This window comes from Anabas testudineus, chromosome 13 (assembly GCF_900324465.2).
Source record: "Anabas testudineus chromosome 13, fAnaTes1.2, whole genome shotgun sequence".
NCBI lineage: Eukaryota > Metazoa > Chordata > Actinopteri > Anabantiformes > Anabantidae > Anabas > Anabas testudineus.
Window position 1 is genome coordinate 3,454,145 of NC_046622.1, and position 22,369 is coordinate 3,476,513.

The following is a 22,369-nucleotide window of genomic DNA, read 5'->3' on the forward strand; positions in this document are numbered from 1 at the left end:
AACTCAAAGCTAATTTTGAAGTGCTCTGTCTGGGCTTCACCATGTGTGATGTTGCCCTCTTGTGGTTCCAAACTGCATTGTTCTGATGAATGGAGGTGGCACAATGACGTAAATTCAAGTTTCAAGTAAAAGTGCAGGTACTTGCCTTAAAAAAGCACTTCGCTCCACGCTCTAGGACACAGGCGTCTCCATCTGACTGAGTTACTAATTCCAAAAAACTATGTAGCTTAAGCAGTAGTCAACCTAATGCAGTTAATTAGAATAATGCACAAATATAATTCATTTATAACAATCTGCAAAGTAACTAAAAAGTAAACCCGTCAAATTAAAAAAGTACACTTTACTTCTACCACTGCAACTGAAAGGGAAAGTAAGTAAAAAATAAAAGTACAAAATTAGAAATAGTAAAGTAACTCAAAACTGTACTTGAGTACAATGCTTGTGTACATAGCTACTTTCCACCTGTGTTGACCTACCAGTGCGTTCACCATGATACCTACCCTGTCTACTTATGTAAAAGTGATGCTTCCATCTTTCAGATAAGTCCAGTCTACAGTAAAGAATAAAGCACCATTTAAAAACACACTTTTATTGCATCAATGCTTAATTCTTTGACCTTTGTACAGATTTCCATATTTACAATTAGAATTATTTCTCTAATAAATAGTACAACTGAAAGTATTTGTCTAGTCAACATGTTTAAATATTGCACATGCAAAGTATGTATAGTATGTGCTTGTCTAATAGATATGCTGTCATATTAGCTATGTACAAAGATCCATAACAAAAACATGTGGGATCCATCCACCATGCTACCGAAGAGCCACTGCTTTCCCCTCCAAAATAAAACTATTTCAGAGATCGAGACGTGAAACTGTTCTGTAGGGGCGGAGGAAGTTGGATCACAGTAAAACTGTAACTACAGTAACTATAAATCAAATCCTTAAAAAAAATATTAAAATTACCAAAGTGAAAAATGCCAAATAAAGTTCTTCTTAAAGAACAAACAAACATTTCCAGCGAACCACTACATGACCAGCAGTGGTTAGCTGTGAACGTGGTGGTACAACTTCTACCAATACTTCAACACTGACTTAAAAAAACAAACAAACAAAATAAGAACCAACACAACTCATTTTAATTAGTGTGACTGATTTAAAAAACAAACAAACAAACAAAAAAAGAAGTTTGTCCTACAATGTTTTGAAGACCGTTCATTACGGATTCCCCAAAATGTTACACTGATAAATCATCTGTGAATGAAACCTTTTACAGGTTCAAAAAGACTTTCTGCCATAGGCAAGAAATCTACTCCTAGAAATACGCCGCGCTTAAACGTGTTCAAATACGAGTGCTGCTCTACCTGCAGTGTTGGTGGTAGACCAAATTCAGCCTATACATCATACATAGAAATCAACTATTTCCCTACATTGTGAATCTAATGCTGCAAGAGTCCTGCCTGACATCACATTCCCATAGTGCTTAGAGGGTGATTCACAAACCTTGTGATGGGACAAATGCATGGACAGTATGAGCTCACTTCGCCTCTGGATGGCACTCTTGCACAAACTTACTGCATTGCTCATCATTTCATTGGAATGGATGACAGGTACTGTGCGAAAACAACAGGAGGAAACCAAGTCCTACGTGATCGACATATATCTGCCAAATACAAATGCCCGTTCGATCTTGTGTTTCCATGTGGGAACAGGGAAAAGCGTCTATTTTGTGTTGTCTAGTTCTCCTCTGCAGAGTTCTATGGCTTTGGCAAGAGGGTTGAGAGGAAGCAGAAAGGGCCTTTAACGCCTGCACCTGACGCGTTTGTGATGAAGCGGTCGCCTTTGTCTGCTCAGCTCCCTCCCTGCACCTCTGAACCCAAGTAAGCAGAGAGCACCAACAGTCATGCACATTCAGAGATACTGTACACCTTCAACAGACACTTCAACACGGTTCACATTATTTACAGAAGACACTGACTTGATCGCATGCACTTGATAATATGTGTGTCCGACCCCCAGCTGGGTTTTACATGTGGAGATGAGAGTCAGTGCAGGAGTTCAGAGCCAGCCTCAGCAGGAACACAGTATGTTAAGACAGCTCTTTAAATTATTCAGTGCTGTGAGAAAGTTTGCACACACCCTAATGTTTACAGAGTTTGTTTCAAAATTACTTTAAAAGGAAAAAAAAAAAATTAAATATTATATGGCGAGTGCCTTTTGCACATAGTATTTCTTTGGACATACTTGTTAATCTCATTTCTAATGGATGCTACTAGCAGTTATTTTCAGTACTGACTAATCTGCAATGTTAAAGCGACAGTTTACCACTTTTAGGAAACTGTTTTTAATACAAATAATGTCTCTCATTGTGGACACAGACTCACAGATCAGCCTGGCAGCAGTCTGGAGAGATTTGATTCTAAAAATATTTGAGTAAGGCGGCCTTTAACCAATCAGACAATAACAACGATTTCTACTTGATTAGTTGGTCTGGTAGCAATCTCATCTATTGTAATTCCCTAACGACGACTACCTGAAGGAGTGCAGAGCATGGTGGAGTGTAAATAGCAAAGCAGAGAAAAGCAGGGGCGGGCTGCCAAGAGCAGAGTGGATTGATTCGGGGTCTCATGCTAACAGTAGCTTAAGTTGCATATTGTAGGGTGAACTAATAATATTGGCTCCACAACCATCGTGAGCTGGTTAGATCAGTGCAACCTTTGCAAGAGTTATATATGAAACATAGACTGGGAATAAGGGGGAACTTAAAAAGGAATCTTATAATCCTGTAATTCCATTAGTATATTTAAACTGAAAACTAATCAGAACTATTACATGAAACATGATCACCCATAGAAATGCTGCTGTGAAGAGTTTGTGCAGAAAACTGAGGGGATGTAAACGTCACAGCGTGAAGATAGAACTCATTAACTCGATTACTGGTGATTGAAAAATCCACCGTGACGCACTTCAACACTGTAAATAAACTTTAGCTTCGTTTGATGTTTGGTTTCTTTCAGGTTTCTTTTTTCCCCTTTATAAGTTATTGGCCAAACCCAGATGATGTGCCATCACATATATAGGGTTTGTCCCAAGTCATTCTGGGAAATGTAGGAAATCATCAATTGATGCCAGTGATTGAGGCAGATTAGGATTAAAAACTTGAATTAAATCATATCACAGAATAACTGGAGTGCACTAAACAAAATATATATTCTTTGAGCTTTAAACGGTGTTCAAACCAACCAGCAGTGAGAGAAGAACCAAATCTTTCAGAACTCCTGTATCCATTGATGAATATCAGGGGGCCACGACACAGGAACTGCTATTAAACATTTTACCCTCCTGACTGCTTTGCTTGCACGGCTGATGAACTGATGCCAGCACCTCATACCAGCCCACAGATGCATTTGTTGAAAATAGAAAGTTTGAAAGCTGAAGTATCTTAGCACCTCGAGAGTTCCAAGAGCGTGCAGCTCTGCCAACATCCTTCCAGGAACATTAATAAGAGGGCAACTGTTCCTGTCCTCTTATTTCCGCTCGCAGTCCAGACTGCAGCCCTGCTAGCTCAGCTCCTGGTGGGTGACAGATCTGCAGACACACATGTCACATCTCACATCTCGCCTGCTGAAAAAGCGAGCAACTCTGAACTCCTGCACTGAGTAAAAAAAAAAAAAAAAAGAGAAAACATTTTTTTATTGCATCAGGGAAACAGAGACAGCAGAGTTTAATGTGAAATGTCAGCCCTTGAGTGTCCCTGTCAGAGTAAAGGGGAGGGAGTCCTGCATGACTCCTCATGCTGGCTTCACGGTTTCACTGAACATTGGGTGTCTCTTTAAAAAAACTAAGAATAATTCCGCAAACCGATTTTGTCGATCGATACTTTAAGTTAATCCTTGTGGTTCTTTTCCTCTCAACGGGGATAAGACCTCACCCCCTGGCATGCACATGCAGGCTGGCTTGTTCTCCCGCTCACAGTGGCTGCGGCTATTCCATGCCGTTCCTCAGCATCTGATTGGCTGCAATGAGCATGACGCTGATGATAAATGCCATGGCAAAGGCGCAGATGAGGCTCTTCCTCACGCATGTCTGACGGTTCTTCTTTGAGGGATGAACTGAAAGAGAAACGGGAAGATCAGAAGAAAGATGAGAAGAGTACATAAGAGAACAAGGTTGTTCACTTCTGTTTCCGAAACCTTTCAATTTATCATCTTCTACGCTCCAGAAAGAAGATAATGAAGACTAACAGAAGTTCCACTGACACCAAACTAATTTGGAGTCGTATATTATTACTGTAGTTGTACCTGTAGTTCACAGGTCAACTGCCCCAACAGGGAAAACAAGAGCAACAGCAGCTGCACCAAGATTCATAACACTGCAAAGAGTTTGGCTTAATTGAATATTTCTGATGCCTGGAAAGACGAGTGTGACAAAATAAACCTACTAAAGGTCACGACTGAAGCCGATTTTAACACGTACTTTCATTGTTAGACTAAACCAAACTGCAGAAAAGATATTTGTAGGTGATCTGTTGTTCTAAGTACGCCATGTTTTCCATGAATTAGGATGTACAATGCAATACGATGCATTTATTCCAGTAAATTCGCAGGTGAAATATTTTTGTACACCTACGAATTCATCCTGCTGATATCCTTTAGAGTTATGTGATCCATAAAGATTAGTAAATCTGTTCCAGAAGCAGCCATGCATGACCACACCATGACACTACCTCCAGCATGCTTCACAGATGAGCTTGTATAGTTTGAATCACAAGCAGAAGTATTGCTCCGTCACACTCTGGCCTTTTCATCACGTTCGTTGGGGTCAATCTTGGTCTCATCAGCCCAGAAACTTTCTTCCAGCACATCTGCGGCTCGTTTCTGCTCTTTTCCGGCAATTTGAACCTGACTACAGAGTCTTGCTTCTGATGTGGGGTTTGCATCTTGATACATATAAAGCTGTAATCCTGAACATTCATCTCCATCTCATCCTAAACCCCAACGTCTTCAATGTGCAGTAAATACAAATTAATTGTACTGTTCAAATATAATACTTTTGGAGGGGACTGTACTAATTTACACTGACACACATTCACACGACAGCAGTCCAGACCCCTCCATAAGATCATTTTCTGGTTGAATCAACCTCCGGCGGCGAGCGGTAACTCAGCAGCTCTTCCTCCCTGCAGTGCGTTGGTGGACTGCGAGTGGCTGAGATGATTTTACCGGTTTGCGATAATTAAGTGAGCTGGGCCAATGACCCAGAGCCACACTGCTCACTCTATCGCTCGTTCTATTTTTAACTCTCAACTCAAGAAGCACTGAAGTCATCAAAAATGCTGTTGAAAAGAAAAAAAAAAAAAGTATAATTGCCATGTAGAAAGTAGGGCAGAAATGCTTCACATTTCTTGAGGCAGTGTCATTAGTTGGCAATGTCAAGCTGAAAAACACTATTTCAGACTTGCACATAATAATTTTGCCAAATGCATTATTATTAATATGAGCATCCAGCCAATCAGCAACATTATGTAACCGACACTGGATGAATGTTGAACTTTTATATTGGTTATTATTTGCACATAGTAAGAGTAAGTAAGAACACGTTTAAACCCTGATTTTAACTGGAGTAGGTTAACTAAGAACTTTTGTTTTTCCAGAAATGGAATAACGTGGTCATTCAGTATATTCAGGTCGTCAGCTGACCTCATTCTTTAGGCTCATAACGTTGCTGAACCTAGACCGGACCAACTGCAGCAGCCCCAGATCATAGCACTGCCTCCACAGGCTTGTACAGTAGGCATTAGTCATGATGAGTGCATCACTTCACCTCCTCTCTTCTTACCCTGATGCTCCCATCACTCTGGAACAGGGTAAATCTGGACTCATCAGACAACATGACCTTCCTCTGCTGCTCCAGAGTCCAATCTTTATGCTCCCTGGCAAATTGAAGCCTTTTTTCAGCCTCACTGACAAATGGTTTTCTTAAGGCTACACAGCTGTTTAGTCACAATCTTGTGAGTTCCCTTCACATTGAGGGTATTAAAAAGTTCTCACTTTCACTATTAAACATTCTACTTTTACGGTTTGCTTGATTCATGCCGATAGTTTGACCCTTCTGAAACAGATTAACATCTTGTCCACGACCACAGGATGTGTCTTCAGACGTGGTTGTTTAAGAAATGAGAAGCTACTCACTGCACCAGTTAGGGTTAAATTACTTGTTGGCAGCTGAAACATAATCATCCATGCAGTAATTATCCAGTGCGAGGCTCTTACCTGTTTTTAGTTGAATAAAAAAAACATTTTTTTTATTTGTGGAGGGGAAGTGTATAATCACAGTCGTATGTGTCGGCTAAGTGAAGCAGTGGAAATTAAGCATATAGGAATCACTTTGACCCTGTGAGTCTGAACATTGAACCAATGACATCTTGTTTCTTTTGGATCATTTTGTTAACTTCTAACTTCCATTATTCCTGTGACAACACACAAATCTAATTTAAGTTATGCAACTACGGTGAGGTTATTTAATTGACGTTACAGTAAAAAATGTGTCTCTAGCGTAACATTAGAGCAGCAGCATGCTTTTCTCTCTTTAGACAATCAGCCCCTGAAAATATTTAAAACAAATGAAACTGCACTTTAGACGAGTGTAGCCGGTATCTTTGGGTGTTACCTTTACAGCTCTACTGAAATTTCAAATAACCATCTATAGTTGGAGGAGTAATGATGAGGTGAACAAAGTGTCAATAGAAACACCATGTGCTCGGCTGCTGGCTGGACTAATAAGATGGCAGGAGAGTTGTGGTCTAGACATTAGTTCTCAGTCCAGTCGCCTGAACCTCCTTCAGCCTCATAAAACACCTTCTTAACCGCCTAGAGTAATGAAACCACTGCCAAATATCCACAAAGGATTTTCTTCAGTGAGCCACTGTGGTCATGAAGGTAATGAAGTGTATGCTGGTTCCAGACAGATGACTCGGAGCCACCGAGTGAGCTTCAAGTGCACAAACACAAGTAGGGACACCAGCAAACAACAGAGCTGCTGTTGTTACAGTTTGGTGCCATCTATGGTCCAGAGGCTTCACTGCTGTGACATCTGCTTCAGTGTTGGGTCAAACAGCTATTTTTGTATTTACTAGGAGATGCTTCCCATATTACAGCTGCATTTTTATCTGTTCAATGGTGGCAAAGGGAAAGGACTTAAAAAAACACTGACATTTGCTGGACAGGGTGAACTAAGTGAAAGCTGGTGTTCGATTCAGGTTTAACTATTTTTAATATATTAGTGATTGTGTTAAAAACAAATATCAACATCAGGTTGGGATCTAAAATTTAAGAACCAGGGGTTAAGAACTCTAAAAAAAATACTTTCAGCACTGTGAGTCCACATCATGGATACGCAAAAAGCAAACACACAGCCCTTAAATCTATAAACTTATGGCTAAATTGATTTCCACGCTTGCGACTGTCTGCCAGGTACTCCCCTGGACAGCTGCTACTCCGGTATTTTTCTCTGCGCTTTATGCTATTGGTGCAATTTGTTCAGCAATGAATCAGTGTCTGGTGAACGTCTGTGAGTCAGTGGTTACATTCTTTATTCTGCTGTTTTTCAGTTCTACACCATATTGATTCCAGAGTGAGGTGAGGCGAGAGGGAAATCAAGTGCCTCTTATACTACCTCATATATCAAAAAGCTGAAGCAATACGTACCAGAGTAGGATGATGAATTGTATTCAGTATGAATCGCACTGTGACACACATGTATTGATTTCTCTGAATACATTTTGGTGTCCCTGTGTGGCAGGTGGTACTCATTGGGGGCCACAGATTGCTGTGAACACTCCTGCGGTGGTCAGTCTTCATCACACAAACAGTAGAATCATCACATCATCAGTCAATACAACTACAAGATAAAGTGCTGGTGCATCCTCATTGACACCAACTGAGTAAATTCTCTCCGGCACTGAATCACAGGCAGGTGTGGTGAAAAGGGGACATTAAGTGCTGTTCAGTTTCTGAGCATTGTTTCAGCTCACAGAAGAAATAAACAAGACATTGTCAAGAAGGAAGAATCAGTAATGGAATTTCACACATACAGTATTATTAATGTTGCAAACACTTCTGGTGAGGACAGTCTCACTGCATAACAGAGTAGGTTGGGATCATACTCGACCACACTGCCTTCAGGACATGTGAGATCTGGTAAAATTGTGACTCAGCAATTCCTACACCCCCAAACCCGTGAATGATATCAAGTCAAAATGGATGCCAGTGAGAAAGCAGCATTTATTTGGCTGCTGTCAGAGCACACATGGCATCAATGAAGGTACAAACACAATAGAGGTAGAGACTCAATCTGTAAAGTCACATAGTACTGTTTAATAATCATGACATTTCTACCTACACGTTTGTCTGAATGCTGCTTTAATGAGCTTTGAAAAAGCAGCGAGAGGGCTAGAGGTCGGCTAAAGGTTCAAGGTTAATGGTTCACATTTCAAGTTTCATTTACAAATGTCCTTTTCAAATTAAAATAACATTTGCTCCCCGTTAGCCTCAATAATGAGCTGTTTTGACTTTAAAAGGCAATGAGACTGAGTGAGACTACATGCATGTACGGTCTAGTAAATACCCTGCACATGTGGTGACAATGGTGAACTGCATACTGAGCATTGTGACACTAGGCTGCCTGTAAGTTTAATTTTCTACTTAACTGTAAATGTGTTATGTAAATTAGGTTCTAGTCTCTAAGTCCCAGAGTAGAAAAGACCCCGCAGTGTCTCACTCTGTATATAAATGAAAATAAATGTTTGTTTTTATGTCCAGAGGATGAAAATGTCATTGAATATCCTCTGCAGCTCTCATATCCATAAATGTTAGATAGCTAGTTTTGCAGAGAGAGGTCATGAATATTTTATCTGCACCACTTCTGAACAGGTGACCAGCTGACGTTCGTCCCTACAAACGCAGCAAATCAATAAATTAGCAGGTGTGCTGCAACTCTACTGGCTGCAGATCTTGATGAGAAGGCTCAAATTCTTTCTGACAGCATGGATTACTTTCTCCCTCACAACACACACACACACACACACAGTATAGTGTGTATGTCTATAACACGCATGCACACACACACTTGCCTAAGTGCCTGTGTGTGAAGCTAACTCGGGCATTTGTGCTTACCTCCCTCAAACTCTGTCTGACAGTTCCCAGAGTTTTCCTTCAGGCTCTCTTCCTCGTTGATGATGATGTTCTCAATGTCCTTCATGGTCAGGTGGTCGCGGAACGCGTAGAACAGGATGTGTTTCAGCTCCTCCAGGGTGATTCTCTGCATGTCAAACTGCAGCGAGAGAGAGAGAGATGAGAGGAGGAGAGACCATTTTCCTTTCACATAAATAAACTGTGTGCACTTCTGAGTATGAACCAGTACTAATGTGGGAACTAATCACAAATCTTGTCACTTACTGAGATTTTGTTAACAATTCACAATAAGTGCGCATAAATCATGAATCCTCCTAATTCTCACTGCTCTGACGCCTTCACGTTAAGGGTACTAAGGGTCATTTTTAGAGGGACGTTCACTACTGATCACACGTCCCATCTGAAAACTTCCCTAAACAATTGAGAACAGCAATTATAAAATAATCTATCATTTTTAAATGTGTGTTGTTCAGGGGTCAATTTGTGCTTTGTTTCCAGACTTTCAGCCTCCAATTGCTCCTTCAGGGATAAATGAAGCAAATAAAGGATTCTGAATTGAATTAAAAGCAGCAGCACAATTAAGCTTCAGTGACAGAAAATGAATTAATTAACAACACAGTGATCGCGCAGAAGCAGCTGAAAGGGCTGAAATCCTTTAAATCAATCTGAATACTGGCATTAACAAACTTTTCATATATCCTCTCTTAGTTATTACACTTATTCTGTCAGGACATTATTCAAATACAGTCTGCTGCTGCTGACCAGCTGATTATAATCCCTCGTTATTTGCCTTTAGTGACACACACAATTAGCAAATGAGAGAACGTACAGTCTATTGGTTCACAGGCAGCACTCGCTATGTCACTTTGACACAAACATAACGAAAAGCCCGTCACTGACCACACTGTTTGGTGCTCACCGGATCCCAGACTCACGGCACTTTCCTGTTTCTTAAGATGCATAAAAACAGCTATATGTGTTTATATGTGGAAGCAGATGAGCCTAAAACTAAACTTTAATCACTCTTATGGCCTGTAACCAGCTTTAAGGACAATCTGGTGCATGATGTCATAGCCAAGCAATTTTATCACAAAAGATGTTTTCAAATGGTTCAAAGTCGCTTCAGTGAAAATGATGAAAACTGAGCAGCCAAGGTGAAGGAACCTGTAGCTGCTCGAGTGCTGCATGATTCATTTCATCACAACGTTGACCTGTTTGATTATATAACCACAAAATGCTGCGATTAAAAACTGTAGGTACAGTATAGATGTGTGTGAATTAGCATATGGTGTGAGGTCATGTGGTCACATGACTTTGGAGCATGCAGTGTTTATTTAACCTAAAAGCAACTAGAGACACATCCGGCAACTTTTTAACATTTTCAAAAACAGTGTGGGTAGAACCAAACATTCATCAGGTTCTCACTGTTTAGATTTTAAAATGCCAATTTCCAGCTTGTATTTTTTACAATATCGCAATGAATGATAAACATCCGAAAAGAGAAAAGGACGACGGCCACTGGACTTCCTGGTCGACTGTGTAGATGATTACATAAATCACACTTATCAATACGATTTATCTTTCCTCCTCAGAGGGAGCTAACGAACACACACACACACACACACACACACACACACACACACACACACACACACACACACACACACCCCAATCATCCCTCAAATGTTAATAAGCCTCCGTAAAGATTAATTATCAAAGCTAATGAAAACTTCAGGGTGGGTTTTATATATTTTGTTTGCTAGGTCATTAATCTAAGAGGAAGAAGGAAAGGTGTGTAATAATAGAGTCATAAATCAAATTTAAATTATCTAATTGTATTATTTTTCTCTCTCTAATGCACTTAGAGTGATTTCTTCTGGGGGAGTGGTGAAGTAACAACATGCAGTACTATATCAAGGTTGAGTTTATCAGCTGAATTAATAAGCCATGATACTGAAGAATCTCACATTACTGCACTAATACCCAGAACTAATGCTTTTAAGGAAAATAGTTATGTGTCGAGCAGCTATTCAGTGGAGCTTTATAAATATAGATTTACAGGAAACATGTTGATCTATGTAGCTGTTGGACACACACACTGTTGATTATTCTAAATTAGACATGCTCCCATACTGTTAATAACTGTTGTAACTGTTGAACTACATTATGCTTTGATTTGATTAGTTTTAATATTTGCTTCAAATTTGTACGTAATTTCCCTTTAATAACTAATTCAATAACCACTAATGGGAACCTAAAAACAATAAAACGATTCCCACAGGTCCCAAAAAGCTATTTGTAATCTACAGAAACTACTGATTTTGATATTGATCTGTCAGCTCAACACTACAAATCCTGGATCATCTTTCTTCTTGTTCATCATTCAAACTTGCAGAATAAAAATCTATAATATGCAACTTTGGTGAATCAAGGTACTGGTTCTGTAGCATGAGGTTTGAAATCAATCGACTCTGAGACACCCAGCACATGCTTCAAATATTAGTTTTATGAAATCAGAATAAATAAAAAGTTGCAAAAGTTACCAACTAAGCAGAGATATTTGCTTTTAATGGAATACTTATGTACAGCTGTCACACTGGGCCGCATCAAGTCTGGGTCACATAAGCTTTAAACTGCTTTTCATAAGTATATTTCTTTGAAATATAATTTAAAAATGTTATATAACATGACTTTAAATTATAAAAAGGTACAGTGTGTGCATCAAATGACTCAAAAGACTTAATGTTCAATAGAAGACATTCTGAAGCTAATGAGCTGCAGCATACTTTTTAGATAATAATCATCATTGTGTCCCCACAGGTCCATTTTCACAACTATACTCACAAACGCTAAGGCAATTTCATAAGGTCTTTGTGTCCAATTCCCCATTTCTATCTAATATCACCCATCCTGTGCATCAAGTTGGATGAGCTGTCTCACAGACAACAGAGCTCTGCTGATTCCCCATCGCCCTCTGGGGAACAGAGAAAGAAAGCAACGCTCAAATGTCCTAAACAGACAGGTCCAGCTGGAGCAATCCTGCAGCATCTGACACTAAATGTTAGAGCCAACTCCTGGGCCACTTCTCATCCTGCGTTTGGTGCTCTAATTTCGTGGATTTGACCATTGTGCAACCTTGCTGCCTATTAATGACGCCATCGCTCGGGGACAACATCAAGAGACCCCTGGAGCTTCATTTGCTGGGGAAAGAGACAAGGCAGAGGACTCATTCTGAACACCAGTGGTGAATAAGAAAAAAATATATAGATTTACTTTTTCCACTTCCCACTGACTCAGACTATATTCACATTCAAACATGGAGTGACCTTTATGGGAGAATATGGTGAAAGAAATAGAGCTAGAAAAGACTCATGACCTTAAGTGACTGCAAAGGAAAATATCTTTAGTCGGACTCCCAGCGTTGTGTGACCTACAGGTTCATACTGAACCCCATGCATGGTCAGGAAACTTTCAGTCGTCTTTTGTCAGACAGTCTTAACAGAAGTTCAATCAGAATTGTAATTTAATGGAGACTGGAAATTTTTGAAATGTCACTAATAAGACCTGCTGTGGTTGAAGCTCTGCAGCTCTGTGAAATGATGATGAATCCCCGACAGGGTCGAGCGATGTCGAGGTGCACCAGCAAATCTAAGAATCAATGAACTTAACCAATTCTTTAATCAGCATTAGTGCAACATAAACAAGACACCGAAGCAGCTTTACTGGTCCCCACAAGCACAAGCACACACACACACCGACAACCAAAACTGCATCCCAACATAATCAGTGATCACAGTTTAGGTGCAGATGAATGTTATTTTAAGGAGACAGGCTCGTTTTAAATCGTATTGTCATGCTATGTCGCCGTTATGGAAACTGATGCTGTAGAAATATCATCATAAAACATGATCTAAAATAATGTCTTCACCAAGTGTCATCAAAATTCAATAAAACTATAATTACATTATGGATTTATGGAACAATCAAGCTCAATCTAAGGAGATGAATTGAGGTTGATTTTCTCACCCTGGCAGAAGCACCGTCCTTGGAATAAACCGTGGACTTGTTTTGATTGATTGTGTGCCTGTTCTTCAAACTGCAAAGTGGATTTAGTGCTGAAGATGAGTGAGGGGAGTCACCCTAAATCGAAAGCTCTGTTCTCCTCTACACTTGCAAATGAGGCAGGTTTAGCTGCTCACACAGACACAGGCGGTGAGAAGGTGCCAAGAGCCCGCATCCATCCATCTGCTGAGTTCAGCCCACTGCCGAAGAGCCAAATTATGCAGTTACAGATAATGTTCTATACACACTGTACAATCCAATTACATGCATTTGCTAATCGAATTTTTTAGATTGTCTGGCAAGAGTTTTGTTTTTAAGATTTTTTGCATGTGAAACGTGCTGCAGCTGCGCACAAGCTTGTCCTGGAAGGTCACTGGATGTGAAAGGAGAACACTGTGAGTAGCTGCAGTCAAACATCTACTCGTTTCAACACATCCTAACCCTGTCTTTGTTAAAATGACATCTCTTTACATCTGATGCTTCTTTGATTCTTAGTTTTTAAAAGCAGCATCCTGACAGTTTCACAAACTGCTAATACAACCTGTGGATGTTGTTGCCATGCAGTGTGTGTATGAGAGCATGCACAACTTTGAAGAGAAAAATCATTTTACAAAAGCCTGACAGCCAAGAGAGACGGAGCTAGAAAGGTGTAGCGGGCGAAATATTTTATATCTGTATAAAAGATTTCTAAACTAACACAAACCTTCAAACTTCCATTGAACAAAGACAATTAAAGACCACCGAAGCTGTCTCAAACTACAAACCTAAGATTTAACTGAGAATAACGAGATACTGAAATGTGAGCAGCACCTGCATGTTTTCTGCACCTGGTTTTAAGCAGTTTATCCCACTTTTAGAAAGGAAGCGTCTGTGAACTAATCTATTCCATCTAACGATCCATCCCACTGAGCGATCATGTTCCAGGACACCCCCACAAACCTTTCTGCTGCTTATGACAATGGTTATTGGCAGGACTTTTTTTTATTTATTTACAAAGCAGGTTACACACACTCTCTCTTGCATTATTCACAACACAGTGTCTGAATCTGCTGCTGAGTTTTCCAGTGATGAAAGTTTTGTCAGTGTCTTATGAGGAGCTGATCTTACCACTATACTATCCAGTCGTCCTGCTGCCCATAGTTATCTATGATAAGAAATTGATCATTTGTGACTTTTGTGATTGTGTGTAATTCTATACATTAACTGAAAATATTAATAAAAGCAACTAATGCATGTCTACAGTATTTCAGAAGACCTTTTTAGGATGTGCCACAGGTAACATCACTAGACTAGAGCTCAACATTTTCATTATTCCCTTTTCTACTCATGCTTAATACCCTGGCTCGACATGCACCCATTATTTTCCTTGTTAAAATGAATGCTCAGCATCTTTATCGATCTCTGCTTTTAAACAGCCAATCCACCCCCCCCCCCCCCCCCCACTCCACTGAAAGGCCCCAAGCCTTCAGGGGAAATTTATATCTCAATTACCACTGCATCACCCGGCCGTCAAAGGCCAGAAAATTAATGGAGTAAAAACGAAAACATCACGTGCGTCATGAGAGTCGTAACAGGCGGCAGAATTAATAGGAGCACATATCTTAAACCAGCTCCTGGAATGTTGAAGTGACAGAAACACTGGCCACATGGGGCACTGATGAAAATTACTTTACTTCTTATGGGCCAGACCTTTGTACTTCAGGCTCTAAGGAAACTTTCCTATTCGAGTTATTAAATCCCGATCACACATAACTTGATTGTAAGTAGTTTTGTGATTCCTTCAGACACAGGTAGACAACGGAAGAGTGATCAAAGTGGCTCAGACAAATGCTCTCATCAGGTATTTAACAGGCAGCGAATCCCTCAGGGAAATCTATCTGAACCTCTGTACAGGATGTAATACTCACTTCAACAGCCTCACTCACTCTGCATGCACTTTTCATTTGCTGTGAGTGCAGCGACATAATGCCATCGCAAGGAGCAAATCAAAAGGACAGCAGACGGTCGATGGCTTAAGTTGGAGGATCTGAGGAAAGTGAGGAAAGAAAGGGAACTGCCTCAAGCCACTGAGCAAGTTATCAATAGCCAATTACTGTTAGTATGATTAATCAAGGAGAAATTACTCCCATTAACCCCTGGAGTGGAGCAGGATAGAAGAGCCGCCTTAGGGTCACGGCCTTCATTAGTGCATTCAGCATCATCTGTATGCCCTGCCTCGTGTAATTCATTACCCACACTGAAAAAGAATGAGGAACAGAAGAGGCAGTGAGGGCCGAAGAGGTGGAAGGGACACATGGGAAACCAAATTAATACAAAGCACAGTTTTACTTGGAGCTTTAATATCCTATTGTGACTCGATCCGAACGTGAAATCATTCACCTCCAATTTGACCTTTTCTTTTGTCCACGGGAACCATGTTAAAGTCTACAGACAGTATATTTCTGACTTAAAACTATTCATTATTTATTATTAAAAGTGGTCCAAACATTATTATTTCCTTTTAAACTGGACCCAAACCAAATTAAAGCCCAATCCAAACAAAGAGAACATGATTGATTGTGTTGCAGAGCAGGACTGAGTCATCGAACACAAAGCTCTGAAACTGAGCTTTTTCAGCTTTTTACCTTTTTCCTGTTAAACTTTCAGAGACACAAGAATAGAGTGAAGAGATCGTTTCCTGTTTCACCATTTTCTTTCAAAGCCAGAGCATAAAAACAACTCTGACCCACATGCTCGACATTAAAATCATCTCCACAGAAATGTCACATTAGGTTCTCTGATTCTGTGTGTGGAGAACTGCATCACATGGGTCTCGAAGCATACACCTAAAAGCCAAGGGGAAATGTTAATTCATGCAGCAATACGAGTTCAGCTTTGAAAAGAATCACGTCAGGAAATGTCACCAAACTAAAATGCTAAATAATGAATGATGAGTAAATGGCCTAAATCTTTTCAAGGTATACGTCCATATTCATCCTCACTGGCCCGATGGGCTTTTGAACTACTGCTTGGAGAATGAAGCTTGAACCACATCTCAGGTGCTGCTAACACGCTGATCTATGCTGTGAAATGATGAACAATGAGAAACAGACCTTGTTTTGGTTGCATTTAGCGGACAAATGAATTTCCCTATTCATCCAAATAGGATTCTACACTGTGATTACTTGGTAGAAAAAAATAGAAGAAGCCCGTCTCTAGGAAATCCAACATGTCAGTATAATGTTATTAGAGGCATTTATTTTGATTGACAGATACATCATTAAGATTCCGGCACTCAAGGACACAAATGATCCTCCGCAATTGTGAGCGAGTGTGTGTGTCGGCAGGCAGGAGTGTGCGTTTTAACTTAGGCGACTGTGATGAAAACGCAGTAATGTGTTGCTGACACTTCTCAGAGCTGCGGTCTGCATGAGAAAGAGCTGTAATGAAGTGAATCACTGAGGTAGCCAAGCTGACTCACATGCAATTAGCTACACAGAACACAAGCAGGAGAGGCTGGGACGAGGGAAAGGGAACAGAAATGTCACATACTGCACAGCACAAAGGCTTCTCTAAATCACAGAGAGAGGCTTCATGTGATAGACGCAAGATGAAGAGACAAAGATAAGCCGTCACTTTTCAGGAGGCTTGTGTGCAGCAGCAGCAGCAGCAGCTTCTCCACAAGCAACTGAACCTCAAACATCCACATCCATGTTTTCAGCACTGGGAGAAGGAGCGTTGTCAGCCGACTACATGAACATTTACACATGGTGGCTCGAAAAGGTTTTAATGTGGATAAGACTCTTTCTGTGCTACTGTACATATTCTGCTTCATTTGTGTCTATTTATGCTGCACCCACAGATGTTATACTGATGAAGTAATGTGTCCTACAAACAGTTTCTGTATAACTCAGCTAGTTGCCATCGTCAAACATATTACATGCACTGCACACATACAAGTAGGAAATTGATGTTATGTGTCAAACCTTAATGTTAATCATTCTGTTACGTTTTTAAATGGACAAACTATTAATGATACAATAAAAAGTTTTAATCTTCTATTTCTATTTGAAATTAAGAGCAAAAGCATTTTGGTGTGGAGAAAAGTTAGCACTGTGAAACTCATCTGGAGGTCATCATGAAAACCTCATTCTGTCTCACAGTGAACACCTCAGAGGAGAAGACTCTGGCCAAGGATCAAAATGATGCTCGTTTGTGCCATAATAGCACCGCAAGGCCTGGCGCGATTGAGACAAATGGAGTCATTTTCACTTTGATAATCCTCCATATTTCACCTCCCAACCTCTGCACTTGGATCTGAGGATGAGCACATCACAGGGTCGATACTCAAAGCAGATCACAATGTTTGAAGGAGGGTGATTAGATGTATGGATGTGAAGCGAGGCTGTGTGCATGTGTGTGGGTGCTACTGTGGTTCTCTTAATGTGTCCGTGCCACCTTCATTGCTATTCAGGACGATGTCTGGTGAAGGGAATATTATTTTTCTCCCTTCTCTGCCTTCCCAGCAGGCATAAGAACACTTTTACAGTGTGTTTACATTCAGCATGGCGCTCCTGAATCTCTCAGACAGCTGTCGTTTGTCAGAGTAGTACTGGTTGATTTCATATTACCTGCCTGGAGCAGGGAAACTGACAGTCAGCAGTTCTTCCAGAGATATCTTCATTTAGTTTTTTTTAGCAATTTAGCACGGCTGTTTGGCGAACCTTGGAATTATGCCCACATCTGTGTGACCAATGAGGGTGAAAAACATAATGATTGTGGACATTTAATCAAAAGTAGGATTTGGTATCCAACAGGCATGCCAAAATACTGTCATTGCTTTTACTCAGCCTGAGAAACAGAAATCTTCTAACTGAATAAAGTTTGTTATACTATTCTGACATCGCTGGCACTTTAATTCTCTAAGTGGGTATTTGTCCTGAGTGACACTGGTGAAAATCAAACATGAAAGATACAGAATCTCATTAAACAATGTGTGCTGACTTCCTGCACAGAGTCTAAATAGATCTAGAAGGGACCTCATGATCTTTAAAAGCACCTCTCTAAAACACATGATAGATTTGGATTCTGGATGAGTACGAATAAATAAGAAATTATTTTCAACTGTGTGTATTTGTCTTCATTAGTGACAATGTGCACCGTGATGGCCTGAGGCTCCTTACAGTTGAAATAGAAATGTGCAACTAAGGTGTAAGGAGTGGAAGACTGAATGTTACTACAGCAAAGCAATAAATGCTTGAAAAATCTATAATTTTGTCAATTTCCCTGCAGAGCTTTGAGTCAGTCGGGCTTAAAAAGGCCAATTTCACCATGAAGTATCCTTAATTATCCGCTGGTCATTGTCAAACCCCCCAGGGCATGACACATAATGCTTATATTGTATCTACATGCCCTAAAGACAGCCAGAAACAATTAGAGAGCTCATAACTTACTCTTATTTCCTTCCATGCATCAGGCTAGCTCTACAGGGGCCAACATAAATATTGGCCTTTTCTCACCTCTCTCATTGTGGTTCATGTATAATAGATGAACTGTTCACAGGCGTAATGAATCTAAAACGGTGCTCCGGCACAAAAGACAGAAAAAATGTGGATTTATGAAGCTGATTTATGACGAACCTCTACGTTTATAAGACCTGAAGGAGGCAGAGGCTTTGTATTCAGAGAGACAGGTGTGCACATGTCGGGAACTTCAAAATGCTGAATGGAATAATGGTACGTAATAGTAAAAGTAATAATACAGAAGGTTACTGGATACACTAACTGTCAAAACTAAGATGAACCAACGAGCAGTCTCCACGATTTGTACATTTCCCAACAAATAAACAACATAATCACTTTTATCTGGAGGAAGCATTCATGTGCTTGTTATGTGATACAGACAGGATTTTTTATATTAATGGTAAATTAACGAGAGTTCAGATTTTGTTGTTTGTGCTCTGAAGATAATGAACCTAATGCCACATTACCACTTCTACCATAAAGTAATGAGATATCAGTGTTTCTTTACTATTTGATGGTGATAAAAACAAATGAATAATGATATTTGGAAATGATAAAACAATGAGAATCATGTTGAAAGTTACGCTGCTGAGCAGCACAAATCAAACATTAGAATAATAATTCTGCTTTTATATTATGGGTATTTAATAATGCACAATGTACCAATAGTTTTAAAAATAGGATTAGAAAAATGATTAATTCAGTAGAAAGTCAAACGTTAACAATCCAACTTGTTGCATGTGGAAATTGATTGTAAATATTCCTCCTTGAGGCTGCAATAACTCAGCTTATTCAACGTGGGTGTACAGTGAAAAGCACACAGGATGATTATAGCGCAAACAGCTCTAAAATAACCCCACTCATGCTGTTCTGACAAAAGGTAAACGGCCCCTAATCAGCCATTTCTCCTGGATGCCTGCTTACCTGCAAAAACTCACCAACAAGCACACTAATCTTTGCTTCTCTATGTTTCTCCAAACACACAGAAAGGTGTGTCTACATATTTCAAACTGTGCAGCCGTGCAACTGTGCAAACTTTTCACATGCTTGTGCGTTGAAATGTACATTGATTGAATTTACAGTGTCAACGCCACCGACTGCGTTTAATATTTCAGAATTTGTCAACATTTAAACTTCATGTATAAGTGATGAGCATCAATTTGCATTTCATGCCCACTGAGGAAGTGTTAGGACTCCGTATTCAAGAGATTATTCTCACTTAATATTAAAGGCTGTGAGGTGAATACTGAATAGGTTGTGGTGGTGTTTAGTAAGTCACAGAAAGTTCACTGCAGTTTTTAGACAAACAGCCTTTAGTCTAGTTTCGATATCACGGAATAACTGAGCTGATTAACCGAGCATGTGAACACCAGCTGAGCCCTGCAAAAGGATTAACGAGGTCATGAATTATACAATAGCATAGTAAGAGGTTTGGATTCATTCGTCATGAAATTCAAGCAAAGGCAAATATACACAATCAGGTATTAGAGTATTTAACGTTTCACTGGCCTGATTTCTCCTAACGCATAATTAAATCTAATCTAAACTAATCTAGTGTTAAGCATCATAATATAATCACCAGACTAAAATATCCCTCAAGCTTCGAGAGCCCCTCTAACACACATTAGACACAAAGAGTTTCATGCTCTCTGAGCCTTAATGGAGCTTTTGTCACGTTCAAAAATCACAGTCTGAATGTGGCATCCGAGCAAATGAAATCTTCCATTCTCACTTTGTCAGGTTCAAGTTGCATTTAAAGACAAACTTTGCAGAGTTTGAAGAGTGCAGCCTTGTTCCTACAATGTTAGATCAGCAGAGCCCTTTAAACATAGAAGGGTTGGAGCTGATTGCCAAGGTTTATTATTATTAGGCTAAGTCTGTACCAAATTTCACAATATTTCTCACCACTTCCACACCTTATAGCAGAAATGCAGCTTCTCTGGCTTTATAAAATAAAAAGTAATCAAACCGGGGCAGAGCAGTGTTTTGCAGTTCACTGAATAAGCATCTGGTATTGATTCTGTAACACATCGATATCTAATGTGCTCCAGACAACCTCCTCCAAATGTTTTTGTTTGGGACACGATCTCTGCAAAGAAAAGCTAAAAAGAGAAAATAAAGTGATTTAGTATTTTAGTAACTGAAACAGAACAGAAAGCCCAAATGTTTGGTTCAGTAACAATAATCTGCAAGTACCAAAGTCACCATGAGCCCATTTCAGAGAGGTGGAACTCTGATAAGTTATGACTTATGATTGTCGACATGTAACGGCTTATGAGTTTTCACAAGTTCTGAATTATGACAGCGCCAGTATGATCTGCATTTCGTCGAGTCTCATTCAGAGCTGCTGTGTATCTCACAGTACTCGGATCTCTTGTCACACATCACCATCAATGATGACTCACAGTCCTGCTCAGGGATTAATTAGGACACTGTAAGAGACACTGACCTGTCATTAAAAGCACAGAGGAGCCTTGATCTGCTAAAGTATGAATTCCACACACATTCAGTAATTATCTCACACAGGAAGGTGGAAATCAAAACGTCAGTCCTTCCTAAGAAAACATCAAAAATAAAGTGATGTGGAAAAATAATTTAATTAAAATGTTCAACGGAAAGACGAGACTCATCTGTGTCACGTGAATTTAAGATTAAATACAACTCGTACAAATGTGTTTATGAAAATCCAGTGTGTGTTTACTGTTAATGAAGCCCCCGTCTTTGCCAATTACTGTATGACGACGATGATTAGCAAAACAGAGGAACAGAATATGTTTGCGGTCGTTCAATTAAAAGCTCAATTATCCAGACGAGATAATTAGATACATTAACAAACTGTTCAAGAGCACGAGTGAGTAGGAAGGTGGATGTGTGACTGCGGGTGAATCATTATCTCATCACTCCAGCTGGTGAGGATATGACACTTTGCCTGACATTAGTGGAATGAGAAAATCTCTCAGCTACGACAGGAACTCAACCGCTCCCATGGTTCAAAAAGCCTGAACCAGAACATTATAGGGAGGTTCCTACGAGTTAGCCGGGCACTGCTTGTGTCACAGATTTAATCCCAACATCCTTCAAAATGCCAGATGGAAGAAAACGTTATCTGTGAAGCACTGGTCACTGCTTTGATAACTGGATTTTAATGAGTACTATGTTTAAGAACCCTTCAGCTAAATGCTTTTGGTTGTTCTGTTGTCGGAAGCTCGTCATGACTCATGTTGATAGAAAAGGCTGCGTATTCTAACTGACTCACATTTTGCTTTAAAGGGGGTCGATCAGTCAAAGAACTGCAGAGGTTTCTGGTTTTATTAAAAACGGCTGGAGGATTTTCTACTTCCTCCTGCTTTTTTTCTGATGAACATCTGATTTAAAACAACAATTACTGCTCGTTTTGAATTTCCTAATAACTTTACACAGCATTATGACTAACGAGTCGTTCTTTAATCTGTGTATGGTGTTCGGGTCTAAAAGGAAAATGATGCCATCGATTATTTAATTTTTTAACATATTTCAGAACACTTTTTTGTTGACCACATATTGTACATTGTACATATATATTTTATTTCTGCTTTTTAGTTTGTTGCTTATTGTGAAATATGCTCTCCAAGTTAAA

The 22,369-nt window shown here is 39.8% G+C and overlaps 1 protein-coding gene across 1 annotated transcript in view; it reads right to left on the reverse strand.

Annotated features, from left to right (window-relative positions):
* Positions 1 to 3,764: 3,764 nt before the first annotated feature.
* Positions 3,765 to 22,369, reverse strand: part of caln1 (calneuron 1) — a 39,756-nt gene continuing 21,151 nt past the window's right edge. Inside the window, exons 5-6 of the mRNA XM_026376010.1 lie at positions 9,173 to 9,329; positions 3,765 to 4,111 (exon numbers count right to left, since the gene is read on the reverse strand). Of these exons, the coding sequence (XP_026231795.1) occupies positions 3,984 to 4,111; positions 9,173 to 9,329 (285 nt within the window). The 3' untranslated portion in view covers positions 3,765 to 3,983. The remainder of the gene's footprint in view (positions 4,112 to 9,172; positions 9,330 to 22,369) is intronic.